The sequence below is a fragment of the Microtus ochrogaster genome, unplaced genomic scaffold (assembly GCF_000317375.1).
Source record: "Microtus ochrogaster isolate Prairie Vole_2 unplaced genomic scaffold, MicOch1.0 UNK7, whole genome shotgun sequence".
Classification (NCBI taxonomy): domain Eukaryota; kingdom Metazoa; phylum Chordata; class Mammalia; order Rodentia; family Cricetidae; genus Microtus; species Microtus ochrogaster.
Window position 1 is genome coordinate 2626790 of NW_004949105.1, and position 23712 is coordinate 2650501.

The 23712-nt window shown below is 43.1% G+C and overlaps 1 protein-coding gene across 1 annotated transcript in view; it reads left to right on the forward strand.

Moving 5' to 3' along the window:
- Csmd1 (CUB and Sushi multiple domains 1) overlaps window positions 1-23712 on the forward strand; it is a 1422978-nt gene that overhangs the window by 1266937 nt on the left and 132329 nt on the right. The window contains exons 34-37 of the mRNA XM_005366231.2: window positions 6678-6881; window positions 7718-7842; window positions 8843-8939; window positions 18556-18660. Of these exons, the coding sequence (XP_005366288.1) occupies window positions 6678-6881; window positions 7718-7842; window positions 8843-8939; window positions 18556-18660 (531 nt within the window). The remainder of the gene's footprint in view (window positions 1-6677; window positions 6882-7717; window positions 7843-8842; window positions 8940-18555; window positions 18661-23712) is intronic.

Genomic DNA, 23712 nt, shown 5'->3' on the forward strand with positions numbered 1-23712 from the left:
CACTGAATTGTCTGCCAAGGTGAGGGGGCTCCCTGTGCACTGAATTGTCTGCCAAGGTGAGGGGGCTCCCTGTGCACTGAATTGTCTGCCAAGGTAAGGGGAGTTCCTGGGCTTTGAACACTGAGGAAAAATCAACAAATTTCATTCTTGTGACATTTAAAGAATTGAGGACATTTATCTACGTGAGATAAAATCACTTAATAAGAACAACTGGGTTTCATTTTGGCACATTAAATTGTACTTCTCCTTCTAAGACATACTATCTTATTTCCTATTGTTATAAAACACCAATACAATTATTGATTAAAGTATCTATATGTGGCTCTTCAGATTTTACAAAATGACATAAAATGTAGTATTTTATCTAATTATGTAAATCATTCACCATAATTTAGGTCAACATATATTGAAATATAGCTAAACATATGTTTAAAAGAGGCATATTTGTTGTGGAAAGTAACTGAAATTACAAGTTAACAAAGCCAAACCCAGAATGGCACTTCCATGCCCATTCCTCAGGATAAACAATACTTTGTAAAATTAACTACTATGTCCCACACCTTTGTATTTGCTTCTGTTTGTTGGTTCAATCTGAAGCTTATTTAAATAAATCTGAGGTTGTTTAAAAGTCCCCCAAAGTGAAAAAGATATCACACTCTCATTGACCTTTAATATTTATCACACAAACTTGAAGGTAGGGCACAGAGAGCTGTGCAGCCAGAACTGACCACTGCACAGACGGGAGCTGCTTCGGGGCTCGCTTCCGGGCTCGGTTTCCGCGTCCAGGCTCCGCTTCTGCTTCTGGGATCCGCTCCAGGGCTCCAGTCACAATTCTTGAATTTTTCTCCATAGTTTCATCCAGTCTGAAGATTACCATCTACCCTTAATTGTTTTTCTCACAATTATAGAAAAATCTGAGTGGTTCTTTCCCTTGATATGGAATTCTCCAGAAATTATCTCAGAAAAATTCTGCTTTTTAGAAAACCATGGAGGATAATAGTCATACCATGTGTTTCAGTTCTCGAAATCTCACAGAGCAGCAGTGATGAGCTCAAAATATTTCACTATAAAAAGCTTCAGCTTCCATTATCAAAATCACATAAACGGTCTTGGGCAGAGGGTTGGGAGGATGTTGGCAGCACATAGGAGGAATATTTCCAGCCCTTTAGTGGCAGTTGCTTCAACATGGATGTTAGGGAATTAAAAGTAGTACATTGATTCAAGATTGTAGTTTTTGTTAAATGTAAATGACCAGTATATTTTTAATTGATTTTGTTACAGAATGGCTAATTTAGGCAAGCTGACTAAGATTTTCTTCAAATAAGTTTGGAATTGCTTTGTCAAAGAAGATTCATTATCCATAATTCACATTTCTCACATTTCTTCTGTGCCAAAACCAGACTAATTGTTTTAAATATATTTTTCCTCCTGAAAAAATTTACATTAACACTAGAAAATGAATTCAAGTTACTCTGAATCCTTATGAGGGACTTGCTCTGACTTTTGACAAAGATCAGACCATTGATCAGATAAGTAGCAAATGACCCAAGGCCTGTGTTACCCTCGAGTTCACACCCAAGTGGCATGTTTTGAAAAATAATTCAATCATTTTTGGGGACGTGTATCTGTGTGGTGGAGTCTGTGTGGCTTATGTGTTTGTGTAAATGCACGTCAATGTGTGTGCATGCGTGTGTGTACACGTGTGGAGGGGAGAGGTTGATATGTCTTCCTCGGTCTCTCCCCTCCTTTTTTATAACAGGGTCTGACTCCATACCTAAATTTCCCCAACTTATTCACACAGACTGTACAACAAGCTCCAGGGATCCACCTGGACCCACAAACTTAGCCCTGGGGTTGCAGGTGCAATCTCTGAACCCTGCGTTTTAATTTGCATAGGGTTTTGAGCTCAGCTCCACAGAATTGTATAGAAAGAACTTTACTGGCTGAGCTGTCTCCCAGTCCTGAAAAAATAGTTTCTTTCTATAAAGCCATGCATCATCATTAAAAATATGTAAAACTACAGGAAACTCGAGAGCAAACATTTATAGAAGAAATTCGTTTTCCTTGTATAATAATAAAAATGACATATTTAATGTCTTATAAAGCCCAATACTCAACCTTTCCCTCTCTCCACTAGTGAGTTTATGTAAAAATGAGTCTTTTATCAAAGTTAAATCCCTGGGAGGCATAAAGAAAGAAGCTTGTGAACCCAGTTTATAAACTACTCAAAGGCAAGAAGAAAATCTTCAGCCCTGCGGGGGAGTTGGATCGAACGCTGGTGTTTGAAAAGATAGTTACGTGGAAGCTAGCCATTCTTTGAACTCTATTGTATCCAGATGTTCCGAGCTGCGGCTTCGTGCACCAGTGCCAGCTTGGCAGCTTCGCTCATCCCTAAGTTATTAAAGCTTTGGATTACTCTGTAACTTTGTGACCTGAGGCTATAGGATGCTTGACCCCTGTTAGCAGGCAGACGGGTCATTATGAAGAATGTCTGAGGGGCCAGCCACAGTTATATGCAGCAAGACAGAGAGAAGTGTGCCTGGGACTCTGGTGTCCCTCCCTTCCCAGCCCGCAGTAACTGCTTCCTGGTGGAGGATATGGAGACTGGAGACCATGAGATCAAACATGTCATCATCCTCCAAGCTTCTGAAGAAATGTAGACTGTGACAGTTAGCGGTACTGTCAATCCACACTGCCTAGAATCAACTGGGAAGAGCATCCCAATGGGGGATTACTTTAGATCGGGTTGGACTGTAGGCACATCTATGGGGCATTTTCCTGACTGCTAATTAATGCTTTACTACTCAGTCCACTGGAGGCAGCCAGTCCCGAGGCAGAGGGTCCTGAAGTGTGTAAAAGTGAAGAAAGCTGGCAAGCAGGCAGGCAAGCATGCAGCAGGGGTGCATTCATTGCTCTCTGCTCCTGACTTTGGTTATGGTGTGGCCAGCTGTCTCTCATTCTTGCCTCTGCTGCTTGCCTTCAGTAACCAGGAATCACAAACTCAACAAAGTCATTCTGGACAGCGCCCTGCCTTAGTCAACTTCCTGTCAAGTCTTAGACTCTTTACAGATGTTAACACAGTTCATTGATAAGCAAACAAACAACAACAAAAACTGCTGAAAAATAATCATAGCTAGAAGCATGAGTAGGTTCCTCTGAGCTGGGCTGGGAAGAGCAGAACCAAGAGTCTCATTGCATGAAGCCCTGAAGCCCCATGCTTGGTCCTTTCTTGACTTTTCTGAGATGCTATCAGCTAAAGCATAGTTGATTTTGCCTTTCTAAAAAAAAAAAAATCACATTTGGCATCAAGAGTTTATATAATGTAGTAGCTTGTTGCTTTTGTGAGGAACGTTTATGGTTAAACTATATATGTAATTCACTGGTGTTTGCTAATTCCCTAACTGGAATCAGCTTATCAGGCAGGTCAGAATCCTAAACTCCCAGCCAAGAAAGAGTGTCCCTTGGTCACTAAAGGAAATAAGAAGCTGCACCATGTGCCCTGCAATTTATTCCTTGTGTTGTTCACTTCCTGTAACCGCTTGCTGTGGAAGGTTATACATGTCTCTTTGATTGGTGATGACACCAGCTCTAACCGGTTCCTGTGGAAGGCTACATGCATGCCTCTTTGATTGCTGATGGCACACGCTGACTGATGGATCACTCATGCTCTCCTAGCAATTCTGCATGAGCTTATTTTGGTTTTGGTTTTGCTTTCCCCAGAAAGCATTGTGTGCACACAGCTAATGACTCTCCACTCTTGGCTCTTTACAGACTCCTTAGAGGAGCATCAGTCTCTAGCTCAATACAGTGGTGTGCTGTGATATATTTCCATGTCCCTTGTCTGCCCTCCACCTGATTTCGCCCTCACTTCTCTCTCAACTACTTTCAAGTTTATTTCATGATGGCACAAATATTATCTAAGAGGCGAAGAATAGAGATGAGAGAAAAGAACTCCCACACTCTGCCTAAAAGGCCTGGATGAGCAGGACCAGGAGGTCCTAATGGAGAGGAGGATGTCACAGCAGAATCCTGTCCTCTTGATGTTACTGTGGTCCATTTAGCCCTGCCCCTGTCTCACACTTGTTCTGCCTTTCCTTTGCTTTCCAAACTTCCAGCTCCATGGAAGTTCTTTAGCGTCACATGTGCATACAGTACTACTCATTTATGTAGTTGCCTTGACAACTGTAGAATCCTTGTCCGCATCCACCACCCAAGGACCAGAAGACACGCAGCATTTCATAGACATAGGCATTTACATCTTATGACAAGGAAATCTTCATCCCATGGGAACCCAGGGGAATCTCAGCAGAGGGAGAGCAAGGATGGCGGTAATAAGACTTGGCTGTAGAGCTGGGTCAGGGTGACTGTTCTAGGAGTGCTTCCCTCAGGGCCACTACATCCTTGAGTATCTTCATTTTCACATAGGAAATGGAAGGATCAGAGTAGAAGGAACACCGGTGTAGGGAAGAGCCCATAATCATTATATGGGATTCTTGATCTTGCTGGGGCACCCATGGTGCTATTGATGCTGTCTGGGATATCATGACACACAACTGTCTGAGATGTTTCTCCTGGTTGATAGAAAAGGTACCCTGCCCTTTACCATCAAGCCACTGACTCTGTAGCTATTTTTTCTCACATGATTGTTCATGGAATGTTCTACTTTAGGTTGTTCCTTGCTGCTTACTTTGCTCCTCCCCCTCTACCTTCTTCAGTTCCAAAGCACACAGTGATAACATTTGATGATAACTTTTACAGCTATCCATCTCTCTGTACTGAGTGGCTGGCTTATAGGAATAACATTTTCCATTTGAGAGAGTTGACCCTAAGAAACAAAGTGAGGTTCTGGATTGTCACCTTCTGTGTCTAGTCTCAAAATCCTGATTAATCCCCCCACCCACCCACACACACATACTCTTACTGGGCTTTTTCATGGTCTATGTGACTGGTTGAATCCCTGGCTGCAGGGTGGACCTTCCCTTGTTTTACAGGGTCTCCTTACTTAAAATGATCATAAGAGTGTATTGTTTTTCTTAGTGTTGTCGGAGCTACTGGCCATAAAGCCTGGCCCCAACCTGGTACTCGCTCCCATTAAAAGAAAACACCATAATGCATAGAGGAATGGAAACCAATTTGTTCATCTTTTCCCAATTGGATAGAAAGAAATTCTTCATCTGTGACTTGACCACAGCTGAGTTGTGTCTTTCAGCAAATAACCACACAGCAGGAAGTGTGTGTTTATACATAGTCTGGCCTCTCATCCTGGGAGATGAGTCTTTTCTTGGGCCTCAAAGTTTATCCTGTAGGTGGTCACCTGCACTCCAAGTAGGATATTCTGGAAGAATCCTAATTCATGGGGCCTAGATTATAATTGTAGAGTGTTACCTTTGTCCACTGTGGTGGCATGAGATATGCTTTCTTGACAAATTAACTGTATGAATATTGCTAATGACAGTCCCAGCATGTTCTAGCAGATCTACAGAACTCCCTTTGTCCACACAGTTAAAAGCCCAGCAACTCCCTGAGTCCCCTCATCCATCCCTGGCAGCCAGCATCCGGTTCTCTACTCCAGAAACTGCAGCTGTCTGGGATCTTCCACGTAGGTGGAACAATACAATCTGTTTCCTGCCAAGAGCAGCTTGGCTCCCTCAACACAACGCCCTTCAGATGCATCCATCCCTGTGTGAATAGCAAGGTGTCCTTCATTTGGAAGGTTTAATAAAACTCTCGTGTGTGAATTCATAGACCACACATGGCTATACAGTCATCTTCTGATGGACACTGTCTTAGTTAGCCCACAGTCATCTGATTGGATAGTGTCTTGCCTATATCAGATGGGCTGGCGGTCATGTCTGTGGGGGAAATGTCTTGGTTATTAATTAACGCAGGAGGGTCCAGTTGACTCTAGGCACCATCCCTCGGTTAGTGGTCCTGGGCTCTATGAGTCAACTAACCCAGCATAAGGCTGGGTGAAGTGGGCCAAAGCAGCATGCTGTGTCCCTTCGTGGTTTCTGCTTCAAGTTCCCACTTGAGTTCCTGCCTTTGCTTCCCTCAGTCATAGGCTGTGATCAAGAAGAATAAGCCAAATAAATCCTTTTCTCCCCAAATTGCTTTTGGTCCAAAAGTTTTATCACAGCAACAGAAAACAAACTAGAATGGGCACTAAGTTTGTTTTAATATCTTGGCTGTCATGTTGTTATTAGACCTCAAATTCAGCTCTTCAGGATGAATATCTAGAGCTGGAATGACAGGTCATGTAACAGGTCCTATTTTTAATTGCATGATTTATCACCAGGGCCACATCTAAACTAATCATTTACAGGTACTTATCCCACCAGACCCAAATGTTGCTGAGGAAGAGCAAAAGTTGTCATCATTGCCTTCTAATTGCCAGCACGATCATCTAGATTTTAATTAATTTCAACCGCTTGAATGTTAATGAGCCAACACAGGCACTAATTCTCCTCATCCCCCAACTTCCCATCTGAGCGAGACCTCTGTGGTAATCCCCAGAGATACTGCAGGAGGAAATGGAGACACAGAAGTGCCCCTGGGCTTACTCCTCACAAAGAGGCTTATAGACATTGGTGTCCACCTGCATCTACGCCCATCTCCTCTGAGGTCACTCTACCACGCTCCACTCTGATACACTGGCTTTCTGTGTTTTACTTCCCCAGCCGTTCCACGCACCAGCGACACACAGTGCAGTTCTGTCCCAGAGCCCAGATATGGGAGGAGGATCGGCTCTGAGTTCTCTGCAGGTTCCATAGTTCGATTTGAGTGTAACCCGGGTTACCTGCTCCAAGGTTCCACGGCCATCCGCTGCCGGTCCGTGCCAAACGCCTTGGCCCAGTGGAATGACACCATCCCAAGCTGTGTAGGTAAGTGGGGCCCATGAGATGAAATGATGACCTGGGGCTGGAGCAGAACTCATGTCAGGGTTAGAGCCCATTCTTCACGCAGCGATCTTTATGAAGATCAATTGATTTTTGTCTGGAGCCCAATAGCCCTGACCTTAAAAATCAATGATTCCTAAAACATGAGATTTGTTTGTGCAAAGCATGTTTTCCTGCTGATGCTCATGAAGTCAGCCATCAGCTCTAAGGTTATGGCAAGAGATCATTTCAGTCTGTGGGGAAAGCATTAGGATGGTGGACTGTAGCAGTATATGTATGACGTCATTTAATGCATTCACTCTGATTCTGAATATTTGAAAAGCGGTGTGGATAACAGGCATTGTTAGTTGTTACTTAGGACACTTTTTCAAAGGAACTTCCAGTGCAAGGGTGGTTATCCCTCGAGTTTATCTGTACATCTTCAGCCCCTCCTCTTCTCCCTGGATTGCTCTGCATCTCACCAGTATGACCTGGCATTACCTATCTGCAGGTGGACAGGAACGTTCTACACATACCTTTACATTAAAGTAGAAAAATTATTCTAAACAAAACTCACTTCAGAGACACCTTTGTTGTAGACAGTCCCTTCTTAGAAAACCCCAAAGGAGATTTATTTGTAGACTTAAGACTTAAACTCAGGTAAATGATGGATATCAGTCTCTGATATTGCCCATTCGAAAGAGAAGAGATTAAATTTTACCTTGGCTAAAATGTCACTTAAGAAACAGGAAGAGTTTCCCTGTCTGAGCACAGCTGAGGAAAGGAGACATCAGTTCCTGTTACTTCATTTGGCTTTTACTTAACGTGGCTCTGTCTTTTAGTTCCGTGCAGTGGCAATTTCACTCAGAGGAGAGGGACGATTCTGTCCCCAGGCTACCCTGAGCCCTATGGCAACAACTTAAACTGCGTGTGGAAGATCATAGTGACGGAGGGCTCGGGGATCCAGGTAGGGCCTCAGACCAGGACCGCTGAGGAAGCCGGGGTCCCCTGCTTCCCTTTCCTTCCTTCCCTCGCCCCCCTCGTCTCTCCCTTCCTTCCTCTTCCACTCCCCTCCCCTCTTTCCCTTCCTTCTCTCCTTTTCTTCTTCATTACTTTTTCTCCATTATATTGTTTATTTAAAGATTTTAAAGACATTATTTGTTTATCTATTTGCTTTGAGTTATCTTGAGTTATGATTCAGCATAATGAATTGCATTCTGGCTTTTTCATACATACTTTGTCCTCATTCATTCCTGTGCTCCCCTGACCTCCTACTGCACTCCCTCCATAGCCTCTCACTGGTCCCCCTCCTCCCTACTGTGCTCCTTTGGGTGCATAGGTGGAAATTAGTTTTTATTTTCTGAGAGTTGCTATAAAATGTTCCTAATTATTTTCCATGTGTGCAATAAAAATTTTTATTTACCTATGTTTTAAGGCTTTCTTTTATTATTTTTAATCAAGAAGGGTACATGCGTGTACAGTACCTAAAGTATAAGAGGACATTGGAGCTGGAGTTGCAAAAGGCTGTGTGTCATCTGCCATGGGTGCTGGGACAAAACTCAGGTCCTCGGGCAGAGCAGTAAGTGCTCTTAAGCACCGAGCCAACTCTCCAGCCCAATAATTGATTTTTATAAGTATTATTTATAGAGATTTTCCTATGTCCTCTCATATTAGTTCCTTTTTCATATGTGTATGTATTTTTGAAAGAATATTTGTATCAATTCTGTGGCAGTTTCATACATGTATAAAAGATATTTATTCCCATCCATCCCCCACCAGCCTGTCCTGCTGCTGATACCCTTTTCCAATATGAACCTTCCCATTTTCACATCTTCTCCATTTATTGCATACCCAACTGACCCAGCTTATTTTTGTATATCTTTGTCTTAGTCATGAAAAGCTTATTCATGGGTTTAGATTAGTGTGGTTAAGACAAAACCCAGTAACCCTGCTTTGTAACTCTGTAGATTCAAGTGATCAGCTTCGCCACAGAACAGAACTGGGACTCCCTGGAGATCCATGATGGGGGAGACATGACGGCCCCAAGACTGGGCAGCTTCTCAGGTAGGGGAGCGGCTGTGCTTCATTTTGTCCGTTTGTGATTCAGAGCCATAGCCAAGCGGGGTACAGAAAACAGTCTGTGGACAGTGCCCCATAGCTCTGCTTTCCCCATGATGTCTGCTGGTGTGAAAAGTCCAAATGTGCAGCTGTAGGGACAGGAGAGAGGGAGGTGGCAAAGGGTCCCTGTGCAGGAGGCTGTCTGAAGGAGCAGGGCAACCCAGCTTGTGAGGCCAGCCATGGAAGGGAGGGGACAAGGCTGAGAAGAGGCTTGCCCGAGGGTAAGCAACCTGGAAATGACCCTGTGTACTGTGCCTCACTGAGGCCCACGGCCTGTCACGTTTCACTGTGGATGAATGGTGACAGTCGTAAGCCCAAAGCCACAGACCTGGAGCTGTGGTCATGGCTAGTGAAGTTGGCCCCTGCACTTCCAATTTCACACGTCCCGAGTCACCTCGCCCAGGCCTTGTCCTCTCAGAAAACCACGGACAGGCTCACCTTCTTCTTCCTCCTTGTCACCGTGGTCCCCGAAACTGAAATCATCTGTGCTCCATTGTCCACCCCAGTCCTATGCATTACATGAGCTCATCTGGACTGGACTAAGTCCTAAGTTTCAGACATAGACTCGTCCACTGTGACACAAAAATGTCACATGAGAGTTTTTGTTCAACAGAATCGTTCTTTTTTTGTTGATTTTTTTTATTGAGAAAGTAAGAAATAGAAGAAGGATGGGTCTTTCACAGTGCTGACCACAAGATTGATTATATCTTTCTGATTCCGGGATTGTGTCTCTGGCTGTCAGCGAATGAAAACATCTCTGCATGGCTAGCCACAGAGGTGTGGGATGGTACAATACCAGATACTGCTTGTCGCTCATTTCAGATTTCTGTCTGCACTTGGCTCTGTACACTTTGGGAATTTTACACACAGTGGCCCATCACCAAACAAATCTGGTGTAGAATTTCTCCACATAGGAAGCCTGAGTTCTCCAGCCAGGTGTCTCCTGTCACTGTTCTAGTTACCATGACATTTACAGAAATGTTTAGTGTGTATAACTGACGGAGTGGTGGATGAAGGAGGCATCGTCTGCCATTCAGAACAGCAGCTAAGCCCACAATTTAAAGTCTACATGTAGAATCCCAAAATCAGTTTGATTTATGGCATTCGTTTATCTAAGCAGGAAGTGCTGGAAGATTAAGGGTGTTGGAGACTCGGGGGGGTGCATAGAAGTCCTTCTGTAAGATGTGTAAAGGAAGAAACAGGTTAGTGGGATGTAGCCACACTGAGAGGTGGAGGTATGTTCCCACAGTGAGAACCCTGCTGCTACCTCCACTTCTGCCTCACTTAATGGTACTAAAGAAAGGAACCAGTCCTGTTCCCTGTGCACACTGGATAAGGTTCTTGGTTGTTTGTTTGTTTGTTTGTTTGTTTGTTTTAATTATTTGTCACTGGGCTGGGCAGGTGACTCAAGCAGGTTCCAATTCCAACACACAATTCACAAGAAACTTTCACTCTGGTTCCCAGGGGATACGATGCCCTCTGCCGGCATCCTCAGGTACCAGCCATGCACATGGTACACAAATAAAACCCTCATCCACATAAACATAAAATAATTTAATTTAAAAGAGCATCTTCCATAGTTACCACAGCAATGCAGGACTGACACTCATTGCCTGGAGTCGGAGGGACTTCGCAGGTCCTAGGCAGAGCTGACCCCTGACAGACCCCATCAGACATGAGTGGGAAGCTAGATTTGTAGGCCACCTATAATGTTGAAAATGAGCTGTAAATCAAGGATTTCCGAGACCCCTCGATGCTGACGGGCCTCTAGAGCAGTTCACAGCACTCCAAAAGCACCCGTGTACAATAGTGCTTGTGTTGAATAGAACAGAAAAGGGCATCAGGCAGATGGGGACACTCTTGAGTGTGAGAAGAATCCCAGGCATTGGGATTTCATTCCTCCAAATGTGTCGCCTGAACTGCGGGGTCTAGAATTTCAGGATGTTTTTATGACATAGTCAAGATTGACTGTATCATTGGCTGCCAAACAGGCAGAGCTCAAGCTCTTGCCCTCTTACCTCTCACCCCTGGAAGTGGGGCTGTTATCTCACGGGACAAGCCCCAACCCTTAGCCACTTGACTGATGTCCCAGTGTGGCTAGCCCCACTCAGGGTTTCCATGACATAATCCTAACTGTGCTTGTCCCAGAGTTAGTGGTCCATCTACTCATCCACAAAGGCCAGAATATTCCTGTGAACTAGAAGATGCCCAGAGTTCAGAAGTAGCCTAGATATATGACACCACTGTCTATCAACCTTGTGACCTGATTTTAAGCTTGACTTTTTCTAAGTCGTCAGATACACAAGGAATGAAAAAAAAAAACTATTGAGACAATAAAATACTGAGAAAGCACAGGTGAAATGACAGGTGTGTGTCTTGTAACCTTTCCCCTTTGTATACTTGATGCTGATTGCATTATCTTCTGATCCATGCTGGCTGAAGCAACTGCTTTGAGACAGGGGGATGCTACAGTTATCTAAATGTGAAGCACCCCCGAGATCCTAGCTGAGACTCATATTCTTTTGAAAATGTAAATAGGGATCTTAACGCTCCAGGTCTCTGGGCTTGCCTTAGGAAATCCCTCTCATAAACATAACTGGGTTATTTGTAGTTCATTGCAGCCAGATGCAGCTTGTTACTTTCCAGTTAATTAGTGGGAAATGAAAATTTGCAAATGTTTTCAATGATGAATATCAAAATAAAGTAAATATGGGGTTGGGGAGGCGCCTCAGTTGGTAAAACGCTTGCCCTGTAAGTGTAAGGGCCTGAGTCCAGTCTCTAGTCTAGAACCCATGTAAGAAGCCACTGTGACAATGCCCACCTGCAATCCCAGTGCGGGGACGATGGTAATGGGGTTTCTGGAGTTCTTTGGTAGCCAGTGGGGCTAAATCAGTGAGCTTCATATTTAGTGGGAGACCCTGTCCCAAAAAATACAGTGGGGGCAGGGTGAGAAAGGAAGGCACCTGGCACAGACACAGATATGAACACACACTAAATTAAGCTAAGTAAACAAGTCTCAAACACTATCAAATTAAAAAAGTATTCTGGAAGACAACAAATCTAATTAAAATAGCCCTCACGACATGGAACAAGCTTGCTTTATGTAATAGATTTTCTAAGCAATTAAGAAAGATTAACAAAGACCTTCTATGTTCATTTTAATCCAACACCTTTATATTAAATTACAAATTATTTAATTAAAGCGTACGTTGCTGTGCAGGCCACTCTGTCCAGAACAATGTGTAGAGTTGCCTTTCTGGAGCGACTGTATTGTAGTTCATCCTGGGGATATTTGTCACAAATGTGAGCTGAGATTTTTTTAAAGCATTTATAAGCTGCAACCTACTGCCTACCAGCTTCAGGGCAGCAGATGGTCGTCACTGCTACCTACACATCCTGCATGGGCCAATGTCTGTCTACCAACCTGAGCTATTGTAGGCCCATCTTCTAAACATCAAGTTTCCACTTGCATGAATAATTAAAAACAATAATCAAGAAAGCTCCAGAATGTGTGCTCCTTGTGCAACACAATGTTGTGTATGGTGCAGTATACACGGGAAGAAGGTGCGCTCGGGGCCATGACCACACAGCTGGGTTTGGAAACGCTGGTAACTCGCTTTACTCAGAAGCTCCCAAAGGGAGGGGAGCTCCCCATGTGATGGGTCAGGCTCTCGCTTTGACAGACTTGGGGGGTCTGTCAAACTGATGAGAGAGTGAGTTGTGAAAGTCAGGTCATTAAAACTGAGGTATCAGTTCTTCTCATTCCATCGTCCTCGGTTAGACCAGGCAGAGTCTGCCTGTCTTCCCTCTATCTTCTGTTTGAGATGGATATCCCACCCAGGTCTACCCTATTTTGCCCCTTGGCACTTTCTGGTTAAATCATTCTGAGTCCATATTTACCATTCTCTCGCTGTCTTTTAATTTCTCTCTCTCTGTATACACACCATAGTTAGTGTATGAGCCCCATTTCTGATCGTGCAAGTCAGCAGCCAAGCAGACAGTGGCCTAGGCCAGCAGTATCTCCTCCACACAGGCAGTCTGAAGCCTGGCATCTTCTCGAGGGTCCTGTAGTCTCTGAGCAAATTTAAAAGGCAGGACTTTTGCTTTGGCATTGGGTCAGTACTTGGTCCAACATGTCATGCTGGGAATACTGAGGGTTTTGAAGGCAGCAGAATCTCCCTGTTTGAGTTCTTTTTTTATTTTTTTAAGGGTGAAATAGATTTAGAAACTGCATACTGGATCAGTTTCCCTTCTACATGTTTTCAGGATGGATTTTTTTTTTTCTTTTTTGACATCATTAGAGCCCGAGCAAGAAGGCCAGGTGACAGTTGTAAGATTGGGAACTGTAGAAGTACCCAGTAAATGACAAGGTTAGGAATTGAGCTTACAAATGCACCAGGGGTAAAGGAAAGAGTCTTCTCCACTTTGGAGAACACAGCTCTATCACTGAAAGTTTGAAGGCCAGAGGCACCAGATTTAGCTCAGAAACATGAGTGTGGAATTTATGTATATAAATTCATAAACATATATTCCTAAACAAAAAAATGTGTGCATGCACACACGCGTGTGTGTGTGTTGCATCCCCTCCGCGTTGAGAGAGAAGTTGAGCAGTATTATCCCAATAGCAACAGATGCACCTAAGGCACAAATCCTGTCCTATTAATTGTCCTAAGGATTATCATGCCAAATCCCATTCTCAACCTGAAAACAGTAATTCTCAACCTGTGGCTTGTGACTCCTTTTGGCAGGCTCCAACAACCCTTTTGCAGAGGTTGCCTAAGACCATCCATCAGAAAACACAGATATTTACATGATAATTTATAACAGTAGCAAAGTTAGAGTTATGAAGTAGCAACAAAAATAATCTTATGGTTGAGGGGCAGCGTCATTACCGCATGAGGAACTGTATTAAAGGGTCTCAGCATTAGGAAGACTGAGAACCACTGCCTTGATGACAGGACATTTCTAGGAGGATTACCGATTGCAATATGTTACAGTATGCATATGTAACATAATGTATGCAATCTTTATATAATAAAAATGTGTATTATATATAATGAACATGCATATACAACATGTGATTAGGTATTTTGTATATAATGAATGAAACTGATGTCTGTGAAATGCACCATTCTACTTAGATGAATGAATAGCTCGCCCACACCATAGACCCTGACGGATACATGGAAAAGGGTGCTAAACACAAAGAGCATTCTCAGCATAATAAGCCTAATAATAATAATAATAATAATAATAACAACAACAGATTGCAACTGGAGTCTCTATGCTGAGCTGATAGACAAAGTGTGCACGAGGAAACTGGGGTGCTCATGCCTCCATGGCCCCCCACCAATACATACTCACTGCACAGCAGCAAAGCAGCAGAGTAGAGCTCATGGCAGACCTCCATTCACAGTGCTAGAGCCTGAACTGGGAGGGGCGTGTGCACTGGCAACCTCAGAGCCTGCTCTCAGCAAAGCAAATCAAAGCTCAGCCAACTGTCACCTGGCCAGTTCTGTCCTGGACATGTTCTCCTGATGCTGGCCATCACACACGGCCAAGCACTGCTACCCGCTCTCACAAGCCTGCACTACCGGTGCCCACCTGCCATACCGAGCAGTCAACAGCCAAGCCATACCAGGAGAAACACAGCATTGCACTATGTTCTTGCCACACATTCTTAGCCTAAATACTGAGTTGAATGAAAGTCCATAGATACTCCACAAAGTCTGGCTTGTTTTTATTTTATTTCTAAAATTTCAAAGATAAAAACAAAGGGCCAAAGACTTGGGGTGCAGCCGCAATACTGTCAGTGATAATGGCTTCCGAGCTTGGCTGTCAGAGCCCTTGCTGGAGGAGAGCTGGTACTTGCATGAAGTCTGGAGCTCAGGTTGTGCTGTGGAATCCACGTTTGCCTGATTTTGAGAAGCTCTGTGGTTTTAGTCATTAGGCACGCAGTGTGTTCAGGGACCATATGGATTGAGACTACTACAACATCCACAGGTATGTGCATGGAGATAACTGCCATATGTCCAGAATGACAGTTGATACATTGTGGGATTTTTTTACTTAAATATAAAATTTCTGTTCAGCTAGAAATTACTTCAGTTCTCTTAGGATAATAGTTTTTAAATTGGATATGATCCTATGTCATTGTAGACATGTATAAAATTCTCAACAAAAAAATGAAAGTTACATGGAGAAAATGCTATACAAGACCAACAGTTTGGATTTTTTTAGCATAATCAATATTTAAGGATTTTGTTCCTGTGATACTTTAAAGTATTTCTAAAAGCCCATTCTAAAGTATTTTAATTGTTGAATAAAAATAAATAAGAATGAGATGTCATAAGAAGTACAGATTTCCAAACAAAATGATTGACATCTTTAATAAATTCAGGACTTTGGTTCTTCATTTCTGCTTGGGTAGGAATGTGTGCGTAGATCTTTTTTAACAAGCCGTTGAAAAATCACTTTGGAAGCAGGCGGGTTATAAATTATAAATGAGTAAAATAGAGCAGAATTTATGCAGACTTGTATCTGCCAGTTGGTATTAAAGGAAAGCAAATATCAGTAAACCTAGAGTAGACTCTGCAGGGACAATAATAAAATTTTGCAGCTTCCTTTGTCATGTGTCATTCTATCTAGGTCACAGTAAAACAATGTGATCAGAAATATCCTGCCGATAGCAACGTTTTTTAAAAAATCTCTCCTATGCATTTTGCATAGAGAGAATGAGCCCTGGATAGTAGACTACCGGAAGTCAACTCCAGTGAATGACAGGTGCAGGGCAGACCCTCTGTCCAGAGGAAGCCAGGCTCTAAGGGGCCCATTGTATATAGCACTATTGAAGCATAGGGCAGGCAGTTGTTAGATTTCATGGCTCATTAAAGAGACATAATTTTTCATCTGGAAAAGACATGTGAGTTCACAACTTAATGTCATATCCACAACTCTTTAGCTCATCTGAGTACACGGCTTATCAAGATCTTCATGTTGTAATATCAAAATGCATTTAAGTTTCTGTAAGTGACAAGGGGTGATGGAGTTAAGTAGCCCCAGAGCCTGAACTAGAAGTGGGTTTTTGGGTCTACTGTACAGTGAGAAAGCAATGCTTATGTGCAAGTTATTAAGCTGGGAGCTAAGAATGCTCAGATAACTTTGGTAGGGCAGATAAAGGACACCCAGGCTGTGCGAAGTGAATTCCTGGGTTTGAATCTGGGGGAGTAAAGATGGGTCACTATTCACACCAGCAGCCTAGTGTGATTCCAGTAGTAAATGAGAAACTGTGGATCCTTCATTGTTTTAGGAGACCTGTGGTGCTTTGCTCATTAGTTTTAGCTGCCAGGCTAAGACAACCTAGGATCATCTAAACAGGTCTTCATGACTATCTAGATCAGGCTGGCCTAGGGTCATGACCATTGGACAGTGTCCTGACTTGGTAATTGAGGTGGGCAACACCTTTTCACAGGCCAGTCCCTGGCCTATCAAAGAGTAGAGAAAGCAGAAGCAAGCAAGGATCCATTCTGTTGTTGTTGTTGTTTGTTTTGGTTTTCTTTCCTTTTTTAACTCTGGACATGATACATTGAATTCCTATGTTAATTTACCCAAAATGATGGGCTGTAACCTGGAAATATAAGCCCAGTAAACCCTTCCTGGCCTGAACTGCCTCTTGTCAGGGTATTTTATTACAGTAACAGAAATGCAACAAGAATAGGAAGAAAGCAAAGAAGAGTGTTTCATTGTGGGACCGGTAGTTATTTAAACAGAGCAATGAACTATAAACACATACCATTAGGTTCCCCCAAATATCAGATAAAAATCAGACCGTAGAATGAAAACTTGGAAAATGAAGTTGTTAGGTCCACAGAAAACATCCTTCTTCCTCTCCGTGTGCCGGCCAGATGACCACTGTGCAAGATGAAACATGACAAGCGTCATGGGAATCCCACAAAATCAGTCGCTGTGCACGCCCTTAGCCAAAATCTTTTTTGTGTGGATTTTAGAAACAGTTTGAGATTGAGCAATAAGCAAAGCAGTTAACATCCTCCACCTCCATGATTCTCTGCCATACCAGACCCTCTCTGAGGCCTTGGGGCACCCTGCTGGAGGCCTTACGACCAACACTTCCCTTTGCTGAGGCTGGGCCAGGAAAATGTGTTAGCTAAAGAGGACATACCTACAGACAATTCTCCCACAGCTATTCAGTGTTAGACAGCGATCACCTATCCATCTGTTTAGATTTCTCATCTGTCTATTCATCTTTCTTTCTTCTGTAATCTATAAACTCAGAGCCAAACAGCAAAGGGCTGACCGGCAAGGAAGCATTCTGGAAGAGACTTTTCCACCTTATACTTAGTGGTCTTGTTGTGGGTTTTATACTGTTGATTTTTCAAAAGAACTCCCACTTCCTAAATTCAACTGCCTTTGGCATCAAGGGAAAAATGACTGAGATACAGACCCCAGATCTCAAAGGGACAACCTAACTTCCTAAAGTCTAACACACACATGCCCACATGTGTGTGTGCACACACACAGAGACGAACAGATAGGGGTTTCTCTTTTCTTGCCTCTTTTTCTTGTTATTGACCTCCTAGAACATTTTAAATAATTTTGATCCCAGTTAGCCAATGAGCCAACATTATTAGATACAAACATACATTCAAAGGTTTGCTGAATTTCTAGAAACCTAAAGAAAGATTCCAGATGACAACACAAGATTAGCAAGAAGGTTTTACCCTACCCTCAGAGTAGCATCATCAGAAGCTCATGTGTGCTTGGCCAAGGATATTTCCCAGATACCAACTCTCTCATTCATTCACATCTTTCCAGCCTTACCACAGCCTCTGCCTTTCAAAATCCTCAGCTTCTAAAACCAGAGATATTGGAGGAAGGGGATATCTCAGTGTCAAAGGGATGAGGGCCAATTGGTAGGGAGCTTCCTGACATAGCTTTTACAGAAAAATAAAACTAGCGGAAGATCTCAGAACAATAATGGTGGCTTAGTGTACCAACAAAGGCTAAATTCAGGGCCAAGGAGTCAAGGGTGATACCTATAAGAAGTATATTAGCGGTTTAGAATTACTGGACACCATAGTACTGAGGAGGTTGGGGAGGAGTGGGGGGGGGGGCTGACAGGCAAGGGCCCCACAGTAAACCCAGCACTAACTATAATCTGTCCCAGGGCTACAGAATTTAAAGTACTCACGTTCTCAAAAGTTGATTTCAATTTTACTAAATAATGTAACAGACTGGATTTGTCTAGCCTGGGGGTATGCAAACTAAATGCATTGAGAGAGGCAAGTGTCTGGAGATGGAGTGATGGCTCTCCCCGCAATCTAGGTCAGACTGAAAGTAAGGGCCCTGGGTGCAAACAGTTTGTTTTCCGACGGCCGCAACCACTGCTCGAAGGTGTCTTGCGAGGTGGAGCGACTGGGCAAGCAATGGTCATGTCTCCAGCAGTCAGATTAAACACAGGAAGCCTGGGATTCGGTCGTCCTTGTTCAGTGTGTGGAACACTTGCCTGTTTCATGTTAAAGCTACCCCCCTCTTCCCCATGCAGGTACGACAGTGCCCGCGCTGCTCAACAGCACTTCCAACCAGCTCTGCCTGCACTTCCAGTCAGACATCAGCGTTGCCGCTGCCGGCTTTCACCTGGAGTACAAAAGTAAGATTAACCGCTGCTTGCGCCTGGCTCTGGGAGCAGCGTTCCTAGAGGAACAACACACCCTGCGCGTCTTCAACGATGAAATGTTATTGTCGTGAGGCGTTTCTAAGGCTTGGGCGAAACTGAGTTTCACGGAACATAGGCTACAGGAAGGGCACTCTGTACAAAATACAGACTGTGAGAGCGAAGGCAGATGTTAGCATCTGGAATAATTAGTGGAACCGAGTCTCTTCAGGCTGTTTACATTAGGACACACAGCCAACCATTTGTAATGGGACTGACTTTATGTGTGACGACAGATATATAGTCACCTTCCAAAACACAGACTATGGTCATCTGACGAGCTAATGTCGTGGAGCTTTCCTTGTGGACTCTCAGAGACGCTAAAACAAACGAGACTAGTTAGCACTAGTGAGAGCAGGCATTTCAGAGCCCGTGTTTGTGTGTTACTCATTTTAACTGGAAGGGACAGCACAGGAGAGAGGTAAATCACTAGAAAAGTGGATGTGAGGCCGCATTAATAGTCCGGTAAGTGGGACAACCAAGGTCAAATTCACAAACCCACTGCAGTGGCGGATGCTTGGGGCTAACCTTGTAAACGTGAAATGTGAGTTTCCCGCAAAAGCGGGGTTTATTTGGGACGTGTTTTCAGGCTTCAAAACAGCTCGATGTTGGCATTATCTCCTCTAATAAGCGGTTGCAAGTGAGCAAATCCGTGGGTTAGCGTCAATAAGTGATTTTTAAAATTGAGATAAACAGTTTGCCGGAGTGTAATGCGTGTGTTTTCAAAAGGCCACATTCCAGCTGACGATAAATATTCATCTCCAGCCACCATCCGCAGGCCCCGTGCATCATCTGCCTGAGCTTCCCCACTTATTACAGGCATTTGCATGCAAACGCGTTCTAATTTATGGGAATAGGGCTCCTCTAGTGACAGTGTAAAATGACCCTGCAAATGCTATTTATGTCGAATACGTCTGGAAAATTCTGCTACGCTGCTACATTTTGCGAAGGTTCCACAAATAGCAGATGAAACCCTTATTGGTGACTATGGTGTTAACCAAGCCATTGAAATTTTCGCCCTGTTGGAACTGATCATTGTTCTGAGCTGTTGAGAAGTTATCTTACAGTCTCTGGCTTTTCCGTCTCTTTCTGGGGAAGATGTTGGTAACATAATTAGCCTGTGATTATTGGGGATAATTATGTACTTTGCCCATGGACTGTAGCCCTATTAGCATAATTGTCTCCATCCCACAATATTCTTAGTCAGTATGAGTCTCTAGCAGAGAGACTAATTTCCTCCAATTGCCCGTTGAAATGAAGCCTCTTCGGGAACCCAAGGCCTTGTGTGAGAATCCAAGACCATAATTAAGTAATGTGTTTGCTTTTCATTTGACCGAGTATGATATGATATGGACTGTTCCAGGTGGTTGTCTTTGTGGCTGGCGCTGTTTGAAAACGCATATCATCTATACATTAAAGGGAACTCAGCTTGTGGCTCTAATTTTTCATAATCTCTTTTAAATGGGTATTAGAAAGTATTTATAGAATTAGCCTTACCACTCTAAAGACTTAAGTTGCCAACAATCTCTAATATTTTAATACATTGATATGTATTTAGACAAGCACTATAAAATGTATATTTACGTATCTCTGCTAGAGCCCCTAAATTCATGTTTTTAGTAAAATGTGTATGCATACAATGAAAAGAAGAAAGCAACTCCTAGAACACGTGCCACGCGATCTACTTGAGCTGGTGTCTGTCTTCTGTGTTTCTGAGGTGAGAAAAATAAAGCAAAAAACCTGTCACTACCATGATGACCATGTATGCAGAGACGCAGCAAGCATTTTGCCAGGAATACTGTTTACCGAGCTCCTGGGGGCCAGGAGCCCCCACTGCCACTGGGCAGGGATGTTGCAGATGTCCCTATGTTGGCAATGCTTGCACTGCACAAAAGCCCAAGTCAAAAGGGAGGAGGAACAAGAAGCCTGTTGAGACTGAAACCCGAAGCACAGTACCTGCTCTGTAGAGAACTCCCCCGTCCTGGTGTGAATGAAGGCCAGGCCTTCTTAATCCAAAGGGACACTGCAGAATTCTCAAACCCAAACCACTTGCATCTGATGGGGTGGTGCGTGTAGCTCAAGAGTGCATGGTTTAACATGCATGATTGAGAGCATCTGTGTGTATGTGTGTGACCTAGCAAGCCTATCACATGGGCATATAGCATCTCTGAGCACTTGAGTGTCTAAGAGTGAAGATTCTGGGAACCCCAAGGCACTTAGCCGTGCTTTTCTCCAAATTGGTGCACTAGGGTCTTTGGTGCCATCCCCCTACAGAGAGCCTGTGGTCAGGCATCCTGTCTTGGTCTCTGAGCCAAGGGAGACTTGGGCCCAGCCTTGGGAGGTTTGCTTGGGTGAAACCAACATGTTTCCCCAGGCTCTCCCTCTCCTGTGCTCTGTAGCAGACAGTATCTGTGCCTCCTGGGAGTGAGAATTCCATCAGAATTCAGCTCACCCAGGTACCTCAGTGTTGTGATGGAGTCAGAAAGTTTCTTATTTTATACTTCAGGCTTTGCTTGTTAAAACAAAAGGGATGCTTTCTTTTTCAGATCCTACAGCTCAGATGGATGGGATTTCTAAGTTGCCCTCTGTCAAGGGGTATTAGTAATTTAGGTATTTTTAAATTGCTGGGAGTTTTTTGTTTTGTTTTGTTTTGTTTTGTTTTTTTTGTTTCTGTGTTTTTAACTACGCTTGGGAATTTTAAGGGTTTAAATTGCTCTAGGCCAAAAAAGTTAAATGACTGTTCCCAGGGAAGCCTTAAAATTCTGCAAAAGACCTTAAGTCTTTTGAAGTAAATAATAAACCTTTTAGTAGGGTGGTATCATAATTGAGTATTGATTAGCTGACAACCTGGGTTACCCTGATTATAATAATCCTTATATGTAAAATATAAGTGTACTTTAATGACGATCTTGTGTTAGTAAATACTCATGAGCACCCTGATATCATTGGTAGGCCTGATTAGGTACCCATGAAATGGAGCTCGGGCAAGAACCTTGCTATTTGCCAGCACATTAGAGCATTCTCTGTGTCTCCAGTGATGAGGGTTGCATCCCTTCAACAGAGGCTGGCAGCAAGCATCTGCTTACAGTGCGGTAAACTGACCTTACACTGCGCATCTCAGGTTTCCAAGATTTATCTCTATTTACTCAGCCACTGATTTCTAAGGTTTTCTGTAAGAACTTTCACTACCAAAAATTTCCCATCAGCTCTCTTTTAGCCTTCCCCTCTCCTTACCAGAAATGCTTTCCTGGATATAAGTCAATCACTACACTTCCTCCCCGCCCCCTCTGGATCTTAACTGTATTGAGGAACTTGGCAGCTTTTAGGTAATGTCAATTCTAGTTTTTGTCTCCCATCCCAGAGAATTTCAGAGAAGCTTTTGAGAAAGTGAGGACTACCAGATAATCATAGGTGCCTGGTACCTTTGTCACATGTTACATGCAGCCCAAAAGACTGTGGACAAGCTAAAAGTTTGTTTCTACCTGTGACCTTTGGGTTCTAAAACACCATGTAGTTCACTGTAGAAGTACGATTTAAGTCAGTTCCACAGTTGCCCTTCTGGGCAAAGGGACTGGGGTTTTCCACACTGTTCTGCCTTAGTCTTTTGGACTCTCAGATCTCAGAAGATTTGAAAAGAGCAGGGGGCAGGATCAATCTTCTTTTTCTACATAGTAAATCTGAGGCCAACAAGGGATACATAAGACCCTGTCTCAAAAGCAATAGTGAATAAATTAATTACCTGAAAAGTTAGGTATATTTATAAACAACATTCAAAGTGCAAAGTATCTTGAAAACCCAATAGTTCTATTTCATTAATCTTCTACCAAGTTCTTAGTCACTTAAATAATGAGCATACTTGTCATTTGTTTTGAAGTTGTGTTAAGAATTGAAAGTTCTTACATATGCTCATAAAATTTTGAGTAATATCAGAATCCAATGTGCTATATTATTATACATATTGGTCTTACAAAATGTCATTCATCACCATATTCTTAAAAATATAGATGCTTACATCCCAAGAAGACACAAACTATCATCGGGTTTCCTCAAATCTCTAGAACAATAAATATTATACAGATGTATAGACAACAGTCAAATGTGTATTTTAAGTACATGGTACCATAATCTGAGGGTACAATACCTCACTATATATCATGGGTCTGGAACTCATGTTTAGGTCAAGTGCGGTCAGCTGTGTTGGCCTCAGGGATGCTTTCATAGATAGCTGGAGATAAGCAGGCATACTGAACACATCTGTAAAGATGCTGACTGCTCCCTGTGGTGGCTTGAATGGGCTGTCCGCATAGTCTGAATATTTGAATACTTGTCCCTCCTTGGTGCCTTTGGGGAAAGGTTTAGGAGGAATGTCCTTGCTACAGGAGATCTGTCACTGGGGGAGCACTTTGAAGTTTCAAATGACTCTGCCATTTCAACTTTGTTGCCTCTGCTTGGTCCTTTTCCTGTATGCCTTTGGAAATTTGAACTCTTAGTTGCTGCTGCTGCTGCTGCTGCCGCCGCCGCTGCTGCTGCTGCTGCTGCCGCCGCCGCTGCTGCCATCATGTCTGCCTGGTGCCATGCTTGACTTCCCAATGTGATTTTGATGGACTCTTATCCCTTTGAAACCATAAATCCAAATAAACCGTTCCTTCTCTTAGTGCCTTTGGTCATAGTGTTTTATCACAGCAATAGAAAACTGACTGATGCGGTCTACTCAACAAAGAGCTAATAAATAAATATAACAGGCATGTCAGACGTTGTAAGACACTAAATCAAAATGAATGTATTAGAATTCTGGGTAGATTCAGCTAAGAAGATATTGTTTTAATGTGTTTTGCTCAGTGTACCTGCCTGACCAATGGGTCTACTGAACAGTAGGGATTTCAGTCAAATCTAAATATCTTATAGTTGCTTACTTTGATTTAAATAGATGGAGAAAACTCATGAATACAGAATTTCATCCAGTTTACATTAAGCCCATTTATCAAATAT